A 16699-nucleotide genomic window follows, 5' to 3' on the forward strand; every position below is an offset into this window, starting at 1 on the left:
TCCTGCACCTATTATCTATTTTCTATTCTATTGTCTATTTCATTTCTAACAAATGCATTATTAAACCCATACTCTCACGATTATCATCTGGCAGCAGCAAGTCTTGGATTTTTCACTGAGTATATGTTAGACTATAGTGATTAGGAGTGTTTTCTACTGAAGTTTTCATTTCTGGAATTCTGGTTTGTAGGTTTATATTTTTCTGCAGTTTCTTTCATTCTTTCATTCGTTGCCAGTTCAAGGAGTTACCTGTATGTTATGGGTTATAGTTTTACATTTGATATAGCTTGACATATTTTAGGCTAGGAATAAAGCTTATTTTGACACATATATGTTTACTCCCTGTCAATTTAGAAGATGAAACTTTCACATGATTTATTCATTGTTTGAGTAATGGGTAGTTGTTGAAGTCAGTTCACTTCGTGTAGAAGTCAGTTCACTTAGCCGCGGTTTTGAGCGAATTTATGAAGATGTTTATCAGACAATCAGCTCTTATCATTTCTCCAATGCAAAGTTGCATAAAGCAGCCCTGCACTTCTTCCATGTGACAGGCTTCTCCATAAATCATTTTGGCTGTGAGAACAGAGGCAGCCATTAATGTTGTTTGGAAGCCGTCCATCAGAGATCATCTATTGTCAGATGATTGCTGGAGGGTATTTGAAGTCAGGATCTGGCCACTTTGACACGGTGCAAGTACAGCATCAAAGACAAATGCTGCTGTCCACAATCACTAAAGCTATCTGCAAACATGACTGCAAATTTGAAAGTTTAAGTGAGGAAATTATTTGGAGTCAGATTTGACTGAGCATTGACAGACAAAGTCTTGTGACCTTAAATTGTTTGTATGGTCATGACCACTCCCTTTCCACTATCCATTAAGATTTTGATTAATATCTATTAAATTTGAGTACCTCTGAGAAAAAGACCATTCTGTCAAAGCCTTTTGTCTTGCATGCGCAAAATTCACAAAAAAAGTCTATTCTCTATTCATTTCTTAGGTTAATGCCTTAATCAATCAAGCCACCTTGTTTGATTTAAGATTTAGTCAATGCTTGATAGTTAACTGTCAGTCCTCACCTCACTGGTGCGTTCTCCATGTCAACACCTCTGCCAATCAGGCTCTATGTGCCAGCCAATCAGCACTCTCTTTTCATACAGTATAAAGATTGTAATCCCTTTAGTTTTGTATTTCTTGTGAATTGTCCTGATAAATGCAAGGCAACAAGCTAAAACAAAATGTACCTTTTTGTTTTAGCAATACTCAAATACTGGTACGACCAGAATATTATTCATATGTTAAATTATGTAACAGGTACTACTGATATGAGCCATGTCATGGCTTGAAATTGCATTGTTACCGTGGTAATCCAGGCATTGGAAACTTTCACCACGATTGATCCTTTCACCTGTGCCAGTTAACAATGCCTTCAGGAAAGGTAAATAAAAAAAAAGACCTTACAATATCTGGTATCTGGGTGATACTTTTCATTCAGTCATGGGATCAGGACATTGCTGGCTGGGCCAGCTTGTTGCCTGTCTCGAGTTGCCCTTGATCAGTCAATCAATGGATAAGCATTGGATAAGAACAGAAAACAAACACAGCTAAACCATTTTTTAACCTTTAGAGTTCTGAAAGATACAAATATTGCTGCACAGGTATAGGATTCAGGCCGATCTTGCCATATTGAAAACATTTTATTATAATTTAGCATTTATTTTGCAGAACTCTGAGTGACCTTATAATATTCTGGTTGAAACTTGGAGGACCCTTTGATGAACATTTATGTAATCACCAGTAACTGGGTGATAGTAGTGATCTTCTGTTTAGTTTTCATAATTGCTTAATATTTTGTACAATAAAGCCAGTTTGTTATATTTGTTTTTGCAATATGCATTTGAACATTTTAATATTGCTCAATCTTATTGAAGGTTCTGTAACCTGATTGCTTTTCAGATTGTATTGCGCCATAGTCGTCATCCTCCCATAATGCAGGATATCTCGTGGCCTTTGGCCATTCCATTCAAAGAGCAACGCTATTACAGAAGTCCAAGTGAATCAATTGGCAATAACTACACGCCGACAGCAAGCAACCTGAAGATAAAAGATTTGAAGTATGCATTCCGGGCAGACAAAACAACTACTGCAATGCCAGCATGTGCAATGAGGAATTATCGTATCTGTTCAATTAAAAATACCAAAGTAAATGGAAAGCTATAGTCATACTACATGTGAGGGTAGTGCTGATTGGTTGGCAAGTGCATTCTGATTGGCAATATCTCAACTAATTGCAGTCATGCTTTCCAACCAATCAGCACGATTCTCACTTTTAGTTTGCCTTTAGTTTGGTATTCTTGCAAATTGTCCTGATGACTGCAAAATAAAAAGCTTTGACGAAATATGTTCTTTTTCAGCAATACATTTTCAGCCAAAGAAAGATTTTCATTTATAGAGACTTTTCAAGACCACAGGATGTTCCAAAGCCAATGAAAATCTTTTGAAGTTCATACATTGCTAGGACGTAGGAAATACAGCAGCCAATCTACACCCAGCAAGCTCTCACAAGTAGCAATGTGATTTCTCAATATTGATTGAGAGACAAATACTGATCACAACAACAAGGGTAGAATTTGAAATAGTATTATAGGACCTTTCACAACCATCATGTAAGGGCAGACAGATTTAACACCTTGTCAGGAAGACAGCACCAACCAAAGTTGCATTGCTTTAGCAGTGTCCTGGACTTTTGTGCACAAGTGGGGCTTGAACGTTTTAATCTGGAGCGAGAGTAGAACTAATTGAACTACAGCCGATTGCCTGGAATTTCCTGCCTAATGCCCTCCAATTTTGAAGGCTGTTATATAAGTCTTCTAATTTCACTTCTAATTTAACTCTACTGCTGGTCACTGTTTCTCCTCCATGAAGAGCTTTGGGATATGCCCTGGGTAAATGTTAATTTATGGCCTCATTGGAAATTGGGGCTCACATGTTTTTACAGCTGACTGTTCCCTGGCATTGCATCCAGTCAAATGGACAGAACAATGTTCTCAATTGGAAACTACTTTTATTTTTCTGTCATGTGAAGGCGTTTGGTATGCTTTCCTTTATTGGTCAGAGTATTGAGTACAGGAGTTGGGAGGTCATGTTGCGGCTGTATAGGACATTGGTTAGGCCACTGTTGGAATATTGCGTGCAGTTCTAGTCTCCTTCCTATCGGAACGATGTTGTGAAACTTGAAAGGGTTCAGAAAAGATTTACAAGGATGTTGCCAGGGTTGGAAGATCTGAGCTACAGGGAGAGGCTGAACAGGCTGGGGCTGTTTTCCCTGGTGGTGGTAAGGACAACTACAACGCAGTTGGGAAGGGCATTCCAGGATTTGAATTCAGTGACATTGAAGGAATGGTGCTATATTTCCAAATCAGGATGGTTAGTGAACTTGAAGAACTTGTGAGTGGTGTTGTTTCCATGTATGTGCTGCCCTTGTTCTTCTGGATGGTAATGGCCATGTGTTTGGCCTGTGCTGTCAAAACAAAGCCTGGATGAGATGCTGAAGTGCATCTTTAAATGGTATTATGCAAAGGGGAAATTATGGATACAAATAAGCAGAGGTACTTACAGAAAGCAGGTGCTTTGTTTTCAGTTTTCAGTTGCAGTTGACTTAGAGTATCCTTTTTACTATGAAATCTTCATTTCCATATACATGCTATTTGCTGATCTATTGCCAAAGTTCCACTAGCAAATTGGGAGAACTCATGAAGAAATTCCTAGCTGAAGTCTTTTAAAAGGCTGTGTGTTCATTATGGTTCATTGTTCTTCCAAGCAATTGGTATGATTTCTGAAACATTAGCTTCAGTTGAAAGATGATCATGCTGGTAACCTGTTTTCTTGGATTAACTTTAACTGATAATGTTCAGCGACAAAAGCAAAGCAGCCTGCTGTGAAGAGACGAAAACTTACATTGAGAAGCAAGATCACTGATGAAAGGTAATTTGTCCTTTCTTATCTCTTCCAATTTGATAGCTTTTAAAATGGCATTTATTTGCTTTATTAAAAACTACAGGTGATTTCAACGTATCCTACTGTGATAGCAGGAGTAAGCTTAAATCTCTGGAACCTTAATTTTGTAACTTGTGTTTTCTGTTGGTGAGGCTTTGTCCTGGCAAATTTCACACTCATGCCTAGTTAGTGAAGTGGGTTCAAACATTTTCATAAATGCAAGCCAGAATGTAGTCAACCAAGATCCTAAAAAAAAATTTTGTCATCACATTGTTAAGAGTTAATGCGGAGCCTAACATTCTTTGCAGTTTGTAAATACTTTTAGCCAAAATATATTTTGTTTTCTTTCATTGTCAAACAATTAATCAGAATGCTACTTAAGAGATTTTAATTCAAAGAATGAAAAATCATCCCAAGATGTGTGAGCCAATTTAACCTTGTTACAGTGCAATGAGATATTGTTAACATGCAGTACGCATCATTTGCTAACTCGGTGAAGTTGATTTGATATTACTTAAATTAAATAATACAGATGCAAATGACTATCATTTTGCATTTATTAACCTTCAGAAAGCTAAGCTTTTCATAGTAATCCAATAGGAGTTTTATAATTCATTGCAATTCTTGTTCCCTGTGCTCACTGACCTACACTGATCCCAGTCAAAACAAAAGTCTTAATTTTAAAATTATCATCTTTGTTTTCAAATCCCTTCATCCATGGTGTTGGTCTTCCCTACCATTTGTAACTTCCTGCAGCACACAAGCCTCTGAACGATTTGTGCTCCTCTAATGCTGGTCTCCCATATATTCCCAATTGTAACCACTTCATGATTGGTGGCAGGCTACAAGCCCTGGGATTCCTTCCTTACACTTCTCTATCTTGCTCTCTACCTTTCAGACACTCCTTAAAACCGACTGTCGTGATTGTAACAAGGTCAGCCATAGAATATGAGTAGACCCCATAGACCCCATAGAATATGAGTTCCCTGATTGGGGCTGTTACTCTGGTCCAATCATGGAGCCCTGGTTGACAGATTAAAACAAGAGAGTGTGAATAAAGATTCGTGCACTTTGTGTCTTTCACTGTGTCTCACACCTGCACACACACACCATGGGTGCTGGGGAAAAAATAAGCTATAAAGAAAAAAAAGAAAAAAGAAAAAAAAAGAAAAAAAAAATTCAACCAGGAGAACACACAGCATTGCCCCTTGATGTGAAGGGCAGTGCTTGTCACTAGCCACTCGGGTGTTTTCCCTTTTGAGAATTGGATCAGTGTGTGACTGTGACTCTGTGTGTGTACATGTGCAAGAAAAAAAAAGAAAAAGAAAAAAAAAATAAAACAAGAGAGTGAGACATTCTGTTCACTCTGAGAGCTGGCTCTGAGGGAGCTGGTTCAGTGTCAAGGATGCTCCATGTGTAAATAAAGGGTAATTAAGTGACAGGATACTGGTTTCTGTGGAGTTATTTCAGTGGCAATGACAGAAAAGCATGCTCTTGAAGAAATCCACTCACAACAGCTGGGGTAAGCATTTCTGGCATCATGCCTTTATTTGGGAACCTTAATTCATATAATTCTGCCATCACCAGAATGGGCCCAGTATGTGAAAAGAATGCATTGTTTGCTCTGGGAAAATGGCATTGGGGCAGATGAAAAGCATGGGTAATTCTTCTGAGAGGTTGTGGACCCACAGCTTTTTCGGCTATTAGGAGCCTAACTTACCCTGAAACACCAGATACTAAAATCTTTCAAGAGTTGACCGATTTAATTAAGCAATATTTCAACCCCAAGCCTCCTCTAATTCTGAGATGCTATTGGATTTACTCACAATTCAAGACCCAGAGGAATCGTTATCAGAATTTTTCATTCGGTAAAGATGACTTTGGTTTAACCCTTAAGGGGATTATGAGACACTGTTTGAAGAGAATAGAATCCCTACAGTGTGGAAACAACCCCTTCAGCCCAACAAATCCACACTGACCCTCCAAAGAGTAACCAACCCAGACCCATTCCCCTGCCCTATATTTACCCCTGACCAATGCACCTAATCTACACATCCCCTGAACACTGTGGGCAAATTAGCATGGCCAATTCACCTAACCTGCACATCTTTGGATTGCGAGAGGTAACTGGAGCTCCTAGAGGAAACCCACACAGACACGGGGAGAATATGTAAGCTCCACACAGACAGTTACCCAAGGCTGGAATCAAACCCGAGTCCCTGGTGCTGTGAGGCAGCAGTGCTAACACTGAGTCACCGTGCAGTTTTGTATGTGGGATTAATGATGTAACCATAACAAAAATGCCTACTAGCTGAAATCCAGTTGGGCTTCAAACAGACATTGCATCTTGCTTGCTTTCTCTCCATGGATGTTGCCTGACTTGCTGAGGTCTGCAGCATTTTTGTTTTCAGCTCAGGCATTACAACTGGCTTTATCATTGGAAAATGTGGGAGAAAGTGAGAATTGCCGATGCTGGAGATCAGAGCTGAGAGTGTGTTGCTGGAAAAGCATAGCAGGTCAGGCAGCATCCAAGGAGCAGAAAAATCAATGTTTCAGGCATAAGTCCTTCATTAGGAATCCATTCCTGATGAAGAACTTATGTCTGAAACGTCGATTCTTCTACTCCTCGAATGCTGCCTGGCCTGCTATGCTTTTCCAGTAACACACTCTTGACTCATTGGAAAATGTGGCAAGTGGAGTCGATGAGTTGCAGAGAATTCTGATGGAAGTGGATACCCTCACCAGTTCGACTGAGTTTGGGACAGTAAAACCCCAAAACAAATATCATGCCTCAGCCAAACAGGTAAAAATTTTCTTCAGGAACCAGGCTGACAAGGATCCTCGCCTTGCCTGCTCCTCTGATTGGAATATAATGTGGTGGATCTTCCCCAAAATAGACAACATAGAGTTCTCACTGTCTAGCTCCAACTCGTACCTGTTTATATGGTTTGGTAATATCACTGGAAAAGGTGTCCACAGGACATTAAATCCCACCGTGAAAGCTGATGGAATTTAAGTTCAATTCAGTAATTAACTTGGAATTGAAACTTAGCCTTAGTAATGGTGACCATCAAACCATCACTGATTGTGATTAAAAACCCATCTGGTTCACTAATGTCCTTCAAGGAAGGAAATCTGCCATCCTTACCTGGTCTAGCCCACTACAATATGATTGACTCTCTGGTTTCTGAAATGTTCTAGCAAACCAGTTTGAGATGGCATCTCACTACCAAGGTGTTCTGGGTAATTAGGGAAGGGTATCCAATGCTGGTCTAGCCAGTGACACCCTCATCCCATGAAAAAAATAAAAGAAAAGTGACACTCTGTCATTTACAATGCTCCTTGGCTAAGGAAATAGAAACAGAAGTTTGGTCCATTGAGCCTGATCCGCCATTCAATAGAATCTGGGATGTTTTGTTACATTGAAGACACGATGAATTGTAGTTGTTTCACCAATTCTGAAAATTTAAAAAAAATTGTCTCCTATTATTAGTCAGTAAATTATTTCAGCTTGCAATTATAATCAAAGTTCATTTCATGTCATACTCTCTTTAGTCAGAAGTGCTCATTCACTTTTTAAGTGAAGGAAAATCTTTTGTCCTTCTCACCAGGGACAATGCAGAAGGAGTATAAAACTGTTATTTTGTTTCAGGGATACAAAAAGTCGGCCTGGAGCATCAGGTCCTTCAGGAACCTCAGGCCCAACACCTTCAACAGCAATGGACGTTTCTGGGAGCCGACCGATGACACCAGTGGAACAAATTAATTTAATCCTTGAGCAAGAGGAAGAGACTACTCAACTAGAAGGGATCCCTACTGACAGAGATTATGAGGTTAATACATCAATTTTTTAAGAGAGATTCTGTTACTGAGCCAGAAGTAACTTGCATTGGACAGTGCTGCCATATCCTTCGTCAAATTATGTTGTTGGAAGAAATGAAAAATTGCTCATTACTTAGCTCAAGAGCTAACCAGTTTGTCCTAGTCATTTCAAACATGGACAGATTTTCTTCAATGGTATAAATTCAATTGGGCTTGTTTGTTGCACCATACATGATGATGAGGCCGATGTTCACGTGGTGCCAGTATCTGAATTGGTGGCTACAAGAGTCTTAGTGATTTCTCTTCACCCACTTTTTATAGTCAATATTCTGCAGCCTCAGGTTTGGTGTTTTCAACCAGCTGGCAGCTGTTTTGTACCTGTCAGGATAGGATGGGGTGAGGTAAGTGGGGGAAAGTGAAATGGATGTAGCTCGTAAATCACAAGAGATTGTGGGATGTGGGGAGGTAGGATGTGGGACATTGGGTTCAGTCCTACTGCTTGCTATAGAACATAGAACATTACAGGCCCTTTGGCCCTCGATGTTGCGCCGACCTGTGAAACCGATCTGAAGCTTATCTAACCTACACTATTTCACTTTTACCCATATGTTTATCCAATGATAATTTTAATGCCCTTAAATTTCTCTCTCTCTCTCTCTCTCTCTCTGTCTATCTCTCTCTCTGTCTATCTCTCTCACTCTCTCTGTCTCCCTCAATGACTAACAGCACAATTTCCTCTATGGAGTAGGAGGTAATGTAGCAATATCTCTTTTTCTGGTTAACTGCTGCTCTAATTATTACTCATGTCCTGACATGCTATGGGAAGGATTGGTATCATTATTTGAGGAAGGATGAAAATGTGCTGGAAATAGTTCAGAGAAGGTGTACTAGACTAATATCCAGAATGAACAGATTGTCTTATGAGAGAAGTCTGGACAGACTAAGTTTCTATCCATAGAGTTTAGAAGAGTAATCTGCAACTTGATTGAAATATATATATTCTGAGAGGTCCTGACAGTTTATATGGGCATAGGATGTTTCTTCTTGTGAGAGATTCTACAACTAAGAGTCACTGTTTAAAAATCAGGATTGCTTAATCAAAACAGAGATAAGGCAAAATGTTTTTTTTCTCAGCAGGCAGGAGAAGCAGAATCCTCGAATACATTTAAGGCAGAGGTAGATAGTAAATAGATTCTTGATAAGCAAGAAGGTGTTAGGTTATCAGAGTAGGCAGGAATGTGGAGTTATCTGATTAGTCATGATCTTACTGAATGGTGAAGCAGGCTCATGGGGAGTGGCTTAATCTTGTTCCTGATTTGTAAGAAGAAATGTTGTCATTGAGTGTGGTGATTTATGTTTGGCTGATGAGCGTGCTATTGTCGAGTGGCTGACAGTGTATGTTAGATGTGAATGTGAAGCCTCTTGCAATGCTAGTTGCTGAGGGTGAGATGAGGCAATAAGTTGGTAGGTTAGTGAAGGCAGAGTGGTGAAATGGGGAAATGTGGCTAATTTGTAAGGTTATGGCCCATGAAGATGCTGCCTTCATTAACCTTAACTGCTGATGTAAAGTCATTGAATTCTTTGTGACAATGCATTTAAATCCCCAGAGTTACACTGCTGGCAATCAATGCAATGGTGAACTGTTCCCTACTGTGTTCATAATGTACATTTATGGAGAAGCTAATTAAATTTTTGACGATAAAACCATAAAACAGAAGTGGGCCATTCAGCCCATCAAGTCTGCTCTGCCATTCAATGAAGTCATGGCTGATTTGATTCTCCTCAAATTCAATTTCTTGCCTTTGCCCTGTAACCCTTGATTCTCCTACTAATTAAAAACCTGTCCATCTCAGCCTTGAATATACTTAATGATCCAAGATAGGAATAAACCCTTCGGCCCCTTGAGCCTGCTTTGCCATTCAGAGTGATCATGGCTGATTATCATCGAGTTCTTGAAGAAGGGCTCATGCCCGAAATGTCGACTCTCCTGCTCCTTGGATGCTGCCTGACCTGCTACACTTTTCCAGCAACACATTTTCAGCTCTGATCATCGAGTTCAGTACACTTATCCATCTCCCCCACCCCACCCCCTTCCCCATCCATCCATATCCCTTGATCTCTCCAAGAGCAATATCAACCCCCTTCTTGAAAATATAATGTTTTGGCCTCAACCAATTTCTGTGGCTGTGGATTCTACAGGCTTGTCACCCTCTGGTTGAAGATATTTCTCTTTAACTCAGTCTTAATGTTTGGTTATGTTTGATAACCCTTCCAGATATAGAGAGAAGAGCTGACCCATGCATGGGTCTGGTGAATTGTCAGTCCTGGGCTGGGACTAGCCAATGTACCCCATGCCTGGTGGCTCTATTTTGGTGTCCGACAATTAAATGATGTTCCTTTACAGTTGGGCTTCCTGAGTTAGCACATTGGCTACAAGAGTGGGATACAAGGGGAGTCCGCTTTTGGGGTCCCAACCATTCAGCAGCCCCAGGGTTAAAATCTTTTGATGAACGTTTAGAGATGGTATCAGACCACCTTGACCCCAAACCACCTGTTATCTTGCAGCATTAAAGGTTCAACATGGCAAATAGACATCCTGGGGAACCAGTCGCTGAATTTGTGATGAGATTGCAAAAATTGACAGCAAGTTTGGTCAACATTTTGGGAAATGTTAAGGGAACGCTTAGTTTGTGGAATTAATAATGGAACCGAAGGAAGCTACTGGCTGAACCAGATCTGGATCTTGGGGAAGCCGTAGAACTGACTTTCTCCTGTAAAAACACAGAACATGCAGCTCAGAAGCTTGAGGGATCCATAAACAACAACTATCCTCAACCACAGTCCTAGCGGATAATATTGTAACGCCCATTTGTTCGCAAGGAAGAGTGATTGGAGTCAGAGGCTCATTAAAATAGATTATGAGTAGCTCAGTCGGCTGAATGGTTGATTTGTGAAGCAGTGTAATACCAACAGTGTGGGTTCACAGGCCACACAGCCTGAAGTTACGATGAAAGACTCTGCTGGCCCTCAGGTTAAATCATCATGAGTTGTCTCTCTCTCTCTCTCTAATGAGAGAGCAGCCCATAGTCTAATAGGACTATGGCGACTTGACTTGATATTCTATATAATCCTATATTTCACGGAAAGTGAAATTCTTCCAAAATGTGAATAATTGAATTCAATTGAATTTTTTGTCATGTGTACTGAGGCACAGTGAAAAGCTTTGTCTTGCGAGCAATCCAGGCAGATCACAGAGTTAAGCCGCACAGGTAAGTAAATAATAGGTAAACAGTGGCAAAAACAAAAAAACACAGGGACAGGAGAATGTTAAGAGTTTGTGAGTCCATTCAGTATTCTAACAACAGTAGGGTAGAAACTGTTACAAAGTCAGCTGGTGTGTGTGTTCAGGCTCCTGTACCTTCTCCCCAATGGGAGAGGTTGTAGAAAAACATTGCCAGGGTGGGATGGATCTTTGAAAATGCTGGCGGCCTTTCCTTGACAGTGGGCCTGGTAGATGGATTCTGTAGGTGGGAGGTTGGCCTTTGTGATTGTCCGAGCCGAGATCACAACTCTCTGTAACTGTCTCCGATCTTGAATGGTACAGTTACCATACCAGGTAGTGATACATCCAGACAGAATGCTCTCGATGGCGCACCTATAAAAGTTGGCAAGGGTACTCACTGTCATGCCAAATTTCCTCAGCTGCCTGAGGAAGAAGAGATGTTGTTGGGCCTTTGTAACCAGTGCGTCCACATGAAGAGTCCAAGAAAGCTTGTTGTGGATGACTGCTCCCAGGAGCTTGACACTCTCCACTTGTTCCACCTCTGTGCTGTTAATGTGTAGAGGGGCCAAAGGCCAATAATGAGTTTCTTGGTTTTGCCAGCATTGAGAGCTTGGTTGTTTTCAGTGCACCATTTTTCCAGGTCTTCCACCTTCTGTCTGTAGTCTGTTTTGTCGCCATCTGAGATACGACTGACTATGGTGGTGTCATCAGCGAACTTGTAAATGGCATTAGTCTGGTATTTGGCGACGCAGTCATGGGCATACAGTGAGTACAGTAGGGGGCTGAGTACACACCCCTGGGGTCTCCAGTGTTGAGTGTTAGTGAGGATGAAATATTGTCCCCAATCTTCACTGATTGTGGCCTGTGAGTCAGGAAACTGAGGATCCAGTTGCAGAGAGTGGGGCTTAGTCCGAGATCACTAAGTTTAGTAATCAGTCTGGAGAGGATGATAGTGTTGAAGGCTGAACTGTAGTCAATGAGTAGGATTCTTAGTGTTCTTGGTGTCAAGATGTTCTAGAGAGGAGTGAAGGACAAGTGATATGGCATCTGACATGGACCTGTTGGTCCGATTGGCAAATTGGAGTGGGTCAACCAAAATGAAATTAAAATGTGAGCCACATGTTTAAATAATATGATAGGATTTGAAAATGTTTTTAACTAGTATTTCATTTTTTATTTCTGATTAAAATGTCATGGATGAAGTCTGTTAGTGTTTAATTACAAATGAATTCATTTTCTTTCATATTTCAGAGATATATCTACTACATTGACCATGGCATCCTGCCTGATATGATTGAACCACAAAAGCCGGAACAGATAGATCGAATAGAACAACTTTTGCCAAAGGATCTTAGAGGTGTTCCTAATTTGCAGGAGCTACACCTTGAATTGCTGGAGGAGGTTCATAATGACTATGACATCAGCCTTAGGAAAGCCATTGGTAAGGTGACCTTAACTGACTGACAATGAATGGGGGTCTTGATGAAAAGTTTTGTCATCTGGAAACTGGATTGCACTGGCTGGGATGATAGTTGAGGTGGGAAACCTTTAAAATGTGCTTGGATAAGCACTTGAACTGTCATAACATCCAGGGCTATGGGTCAAATGCTGGAAAGTGAGACTAGTGGATTTATAGTAGTTTTAGTCATTGCAGACTTGATGGATTGAAGGGCCTCTTCTGTATAGTGTGATTTTGTTGAAAGGTCTCCTCCTATCCTATTATCTGTCTTTATAGAAATTAATTTTCTGTAACAGGAAGTTACTTTATTTTACAGAAACTACTTTTCTCAAAAGTCCAGAAATACTGGCCTCAATATTCACCGAATCACACAATTGTTATATATTGAAAGAGGCCATTTGGCCCACTGTGTCTACATTAGTTTGCTGAGTATTTTAACTTAGTGCCAGTCTCCTGTTAAAAATAATTTTGTTAATGGAGAGTACCTAGTAGATGGAAATCCTGACAAGGTTGAGGTCATGGGACGGAGCGGGGTGGGGGTAGGTCCTCCTGCTAATTTTAATGGCAAGGCCTGATTCCAGTAAGCTGCTACAGATTGAATTGAGTGGTCATGAGAGGGAGGTCAAACGCAAATCAGAAGCTGGAATTGGGCAACTGAATGAACATTTGCAAACGGTTAGTGGAGGTTCCCATTTGGTGATTTGGGGATGGATTGTGGTTGTGAAGCTTTGTGGCAGAGAGTTGGGGGCGAGGAGGGAATATTAGCTGGGACTGGGGGAAGTGGACAAGCAGTGGCTATGTTTGGAAAGGGGATGGGCAGAAGTTGCTGTGAAATAGGCCCGTGGTTGCTTGTGGGACCTGGAGATCATCACAAGAATACCTGTCAAAGAAGTGTAGCAATTTACCTTCTGGATGCCTCCAGTCCAGGATCTGGCTCCTAACAGGTTAGACCATAAGAAGTAGGGGCAGATATAGGCCATTCTGTCCATTGTGTCTGTTGCACAACTCAATGAGATCACGATTAACCTAACAATCCTCAACTCCACTTTCCTGCCTTTTCTCTATAACCTTGATCACCTTACTTATCAAAAATCTTTCTATCTCAGCCTTGATTGTTCTTAATTTACAGTTTGGGCATACTTGAGTAATGAGGAGTCTACCACCTCTAAAATATGACCCTGCATCCTCTCTGTCTGTGTTCTGAGCTTTGTATAATAGTCACAAAGAAGAAAGGAAATGAGCTCAATGAACATAACTGACTTGTTGTTTTAACTGGATCTACTTTCTGCTAATTAAAGTCATGGGGTCTAGTATTTTTAAATCTGTTGAAAAGGATGTAGGTAGCATCCTGTGCAATTTTGTTTGCACAGTTCTCAAATATAATCCTGCTATTGAGAATCTCCATAACCCTCTGTGTTTCTGTTTTGAAATGGCCTGATATAATTTCCACACGCCTCAAACATTCCTGAATCATATCCAGAACATTATTTGCATGAGATCAAAAGGTGTCCAATGGGAATTAGCCTGCAATTTATTTTTTATTCACTCATGGAATCTGGGCATCTGTGGCCAGGGAAGCATTTATTGCCCGTCCCTGGCTGGCCTTGAGAAAGTGGTGCTGAGCTATTCCCTTGAACTGCTGCAGTCCATGTGCTCTAGGTAGACACACAATGCTGTTAGAGAGGGAACTCCAGGATTTTGACATACTAACATTGAAGAAACAGTGATATATTTCCAAGTCAGAATGGTAAAATTCTGAATATTTGAAAACTGACTCAAACAGAATTTGATTAAAAGTAACTTAGAATCTGAGAAAACTTAGCCAAAATTTGATTAAAAATGAATTAGAATCATAGAAAACTGACCCAAACAGAATTTGATTAAAAATAAATTGTATCGTAATAATATCATTATTTTAGAAAAACATAAATTGAACCTAACCACAGGTACAACATGGTGTCAGAGAATCAGAGTGTTGGTTATGACTTCAGTTTTCTTTTCTGTATGAGGGGAATTCATTTTCAACCACCTAAAGTACTTTGACATGATGTGAAATCTGCCCCTAGGTTTTACTTCATCATAAATATATTTTCTATCAGCGTGGATGCACGTTTGTGGATTTAATTTAGTGCCTTATTACAATTCTTTTCAGTTAACTACATCTTAAAAGATCCTTCTGAACGGATGCGACTCTTTGTCTCTTCTGTCCCTCGGCCTTTTCCTCACCGTGTAATTCGTGCTCCAGTTCCTTGGCACAGTGCATACCATAAAGCTAAGACTTGGAATGAGTCTCACCTCTTCATTGTCAATCCAATGATGACTTTACTTCAAGACTTCTGGTACACAAAGTAAGACAATTAACTCCAGGCTGACTTTGAGTCTGACTGTGTAACACCTTCTGCTTACCTTTTACACAGATTAGTAACTTATGCAAAATATAGTTGTTTTTAATTGTTGATGGGATATGACCCTCACTGACTCGGTGAGCATTTATTGCTTGCCTATTTGTTGTGGAGAAGGTAGTGGTGAGCTGCCTTCTTGAACTGCGATGTGGAGGAGCTGTTGTTGGATTGGGGTGGACCAAGTTAAAAATCACACAACACCAGGTAATAGTCCAACGGGTTTATTTGGAAGCACTAAGCTTTCGGAGTGCTGTTCCTTCATCAGGTGATGAAGCAGCAGCGCTCCAAAAGCTAGTGCTTCCAAATAAACCTATTGGACTATAACCTGGTGTTGTGTGATTTTCAACTTCTTGAACTGCAGCAAGGACACCCACAATGCTGTTATGGAGGGTGTTTCAGGATTTTGATCCAGCGGCAGTGAAGGAACAGTGATATTTCCAGCACCTGCATAATTTTACTTTTGTACTATTGTTATCATACATGATTAAAATGTTGCAATGAAATCATCTTCTCAAACAAAAAAAGGCCACTTGGGTTTGAAACTCATTAAAACAGAATGACAAAAAGGTCAGAGTGAGAGCGAAAGGGACAACTGAAATGACAAGTGGTGAAGTATAAAATACAGCAACCCTTTCATGATGTCCTAACTCTATCTGACAGTTCCCTGCAGGAAACCTCAGGAGTCAAGTTGAACCTGTCAGAATGTCTGTTTGATTGGTGCTGAAATGAAGTCAAGGCTGCTCTAATAACCACTACAGGGAACGGATGAATGGCCCTGGAATTGATATCAAAGCATTAAGTGTGGATGGAATATTGTTTTATGGTTTTTTTTTGTCGCTCAACATGACTGTCAAACAATTAAAGCGAAGTGGTAACAAGAGGATGTAATTCAATCTGCCGGTGTCCTGGGGTTTAATAATTCAACTGTCTGCTCCATTCAGGTTCAATAATATCCGATTTGTTCAACTAAAGGAAATAAAGAAAGAAAATCTTCCTATGCTCCCTCAGGAGTTTGAAGATCTTGTGAAGAAGCAGTGTGCAGAGACTCGGAACATTCTCGAAAACATGTGAGTATGGTATAATTTATATTCATGGAAGAATGCTAGAATAATACAATCATTGCATACATTATTTGATTAGATTACTTACAGTGTGGAAACAGGCCCTTCAGCCCAACAAGTCTACACCAACCCTCTGAAGAGCAACCCACCCAGACCAATTGCCCTAACTCTACAGGCAATTTAGCATGGCCAATTCACCTAACCTGCAATTTTTGGACTGTGGAAGGAAACGCACACAGACACAGGGAGAATATGCAAACTCCACACAGACAGTTGCCTGAGGCAGGAATTGAACCTGGTACCCTGGCATAGTGAGGCAGCAGTGCTAACCACTGTACCACCCTGTGCCTTGATAGGATTTGGGGATTTTTGAGGTGAGGAATGCCAGTGAACTGAAAAGATTCTTAAACATTTTGCATCTCACACTATCTTCATGCAGGCATGGTGAAATGAGTGACAAATGTTCCTCCCATTCTGCTTGAAAATATTTTATTATTCCACATTTAAAATAAATATCCTTACAGGATCCTTGTAATTTTTTTCTGTTTTCCCCAGTTTCTGTGAGTTATCTAATTATTTCTTTGCTATAATCTCACTCTAACCAGCAAATGAGATGTGAATGATTGGGCCATTTCTTGTAATGTTTTCCAGCAGCATCAGAGTTGGCAGACTGTGAAT

General features: G+C 40.3%; 1 protein-coding gene across 1 annotated transcript in view; it reads left to right on the plus strand.

The window, feature by feature from the left end:
• The window catches only part of dnah3 (dynein axonemal heavy chain 3), a 193852-nt gene that overhangs the window by 22310 nt on the left and 154843 nt on the right, over positions 1–16699 (plus strand). The window contains exons 2-7 of the mRNA XM_072560097.1: positions 1955–2174; positions 3913–3982; positions 7647–7827; positions 12351–12540; positions 14711–14906; positions 15902–16027. Coding sequence (XP_072416198.1) covers positions 1955–2174; positions 3913–3982; positions 7647–7827; positions 12351–12540; positions 14711–14906; positions 15902–16027 — 983 coding nt within the window. The remainder of the gene's footprint in view (positions 1–1954; positions 2175–3912; positions 3983–7646; positions 7828–12350; positions 12541–14710; positions 14907–15901; positions 16028–16699) is intronic.

Source organism: Chiloscyllium punctatum, chromosome 40 (genome assembly GCF_047496795.1).
Source record: "Chiloscyllium punctatum isolate Juve2018m chromosome 40, sChiPun1.3, whole genome shotgun sequence".
NCBI lineage: Eukaryota > Metazoa > Chordata > Chondrichthyes > Orectolobiformes > Hemiscylliidae > Chiloscyllium > Chiloscyllium punctatum.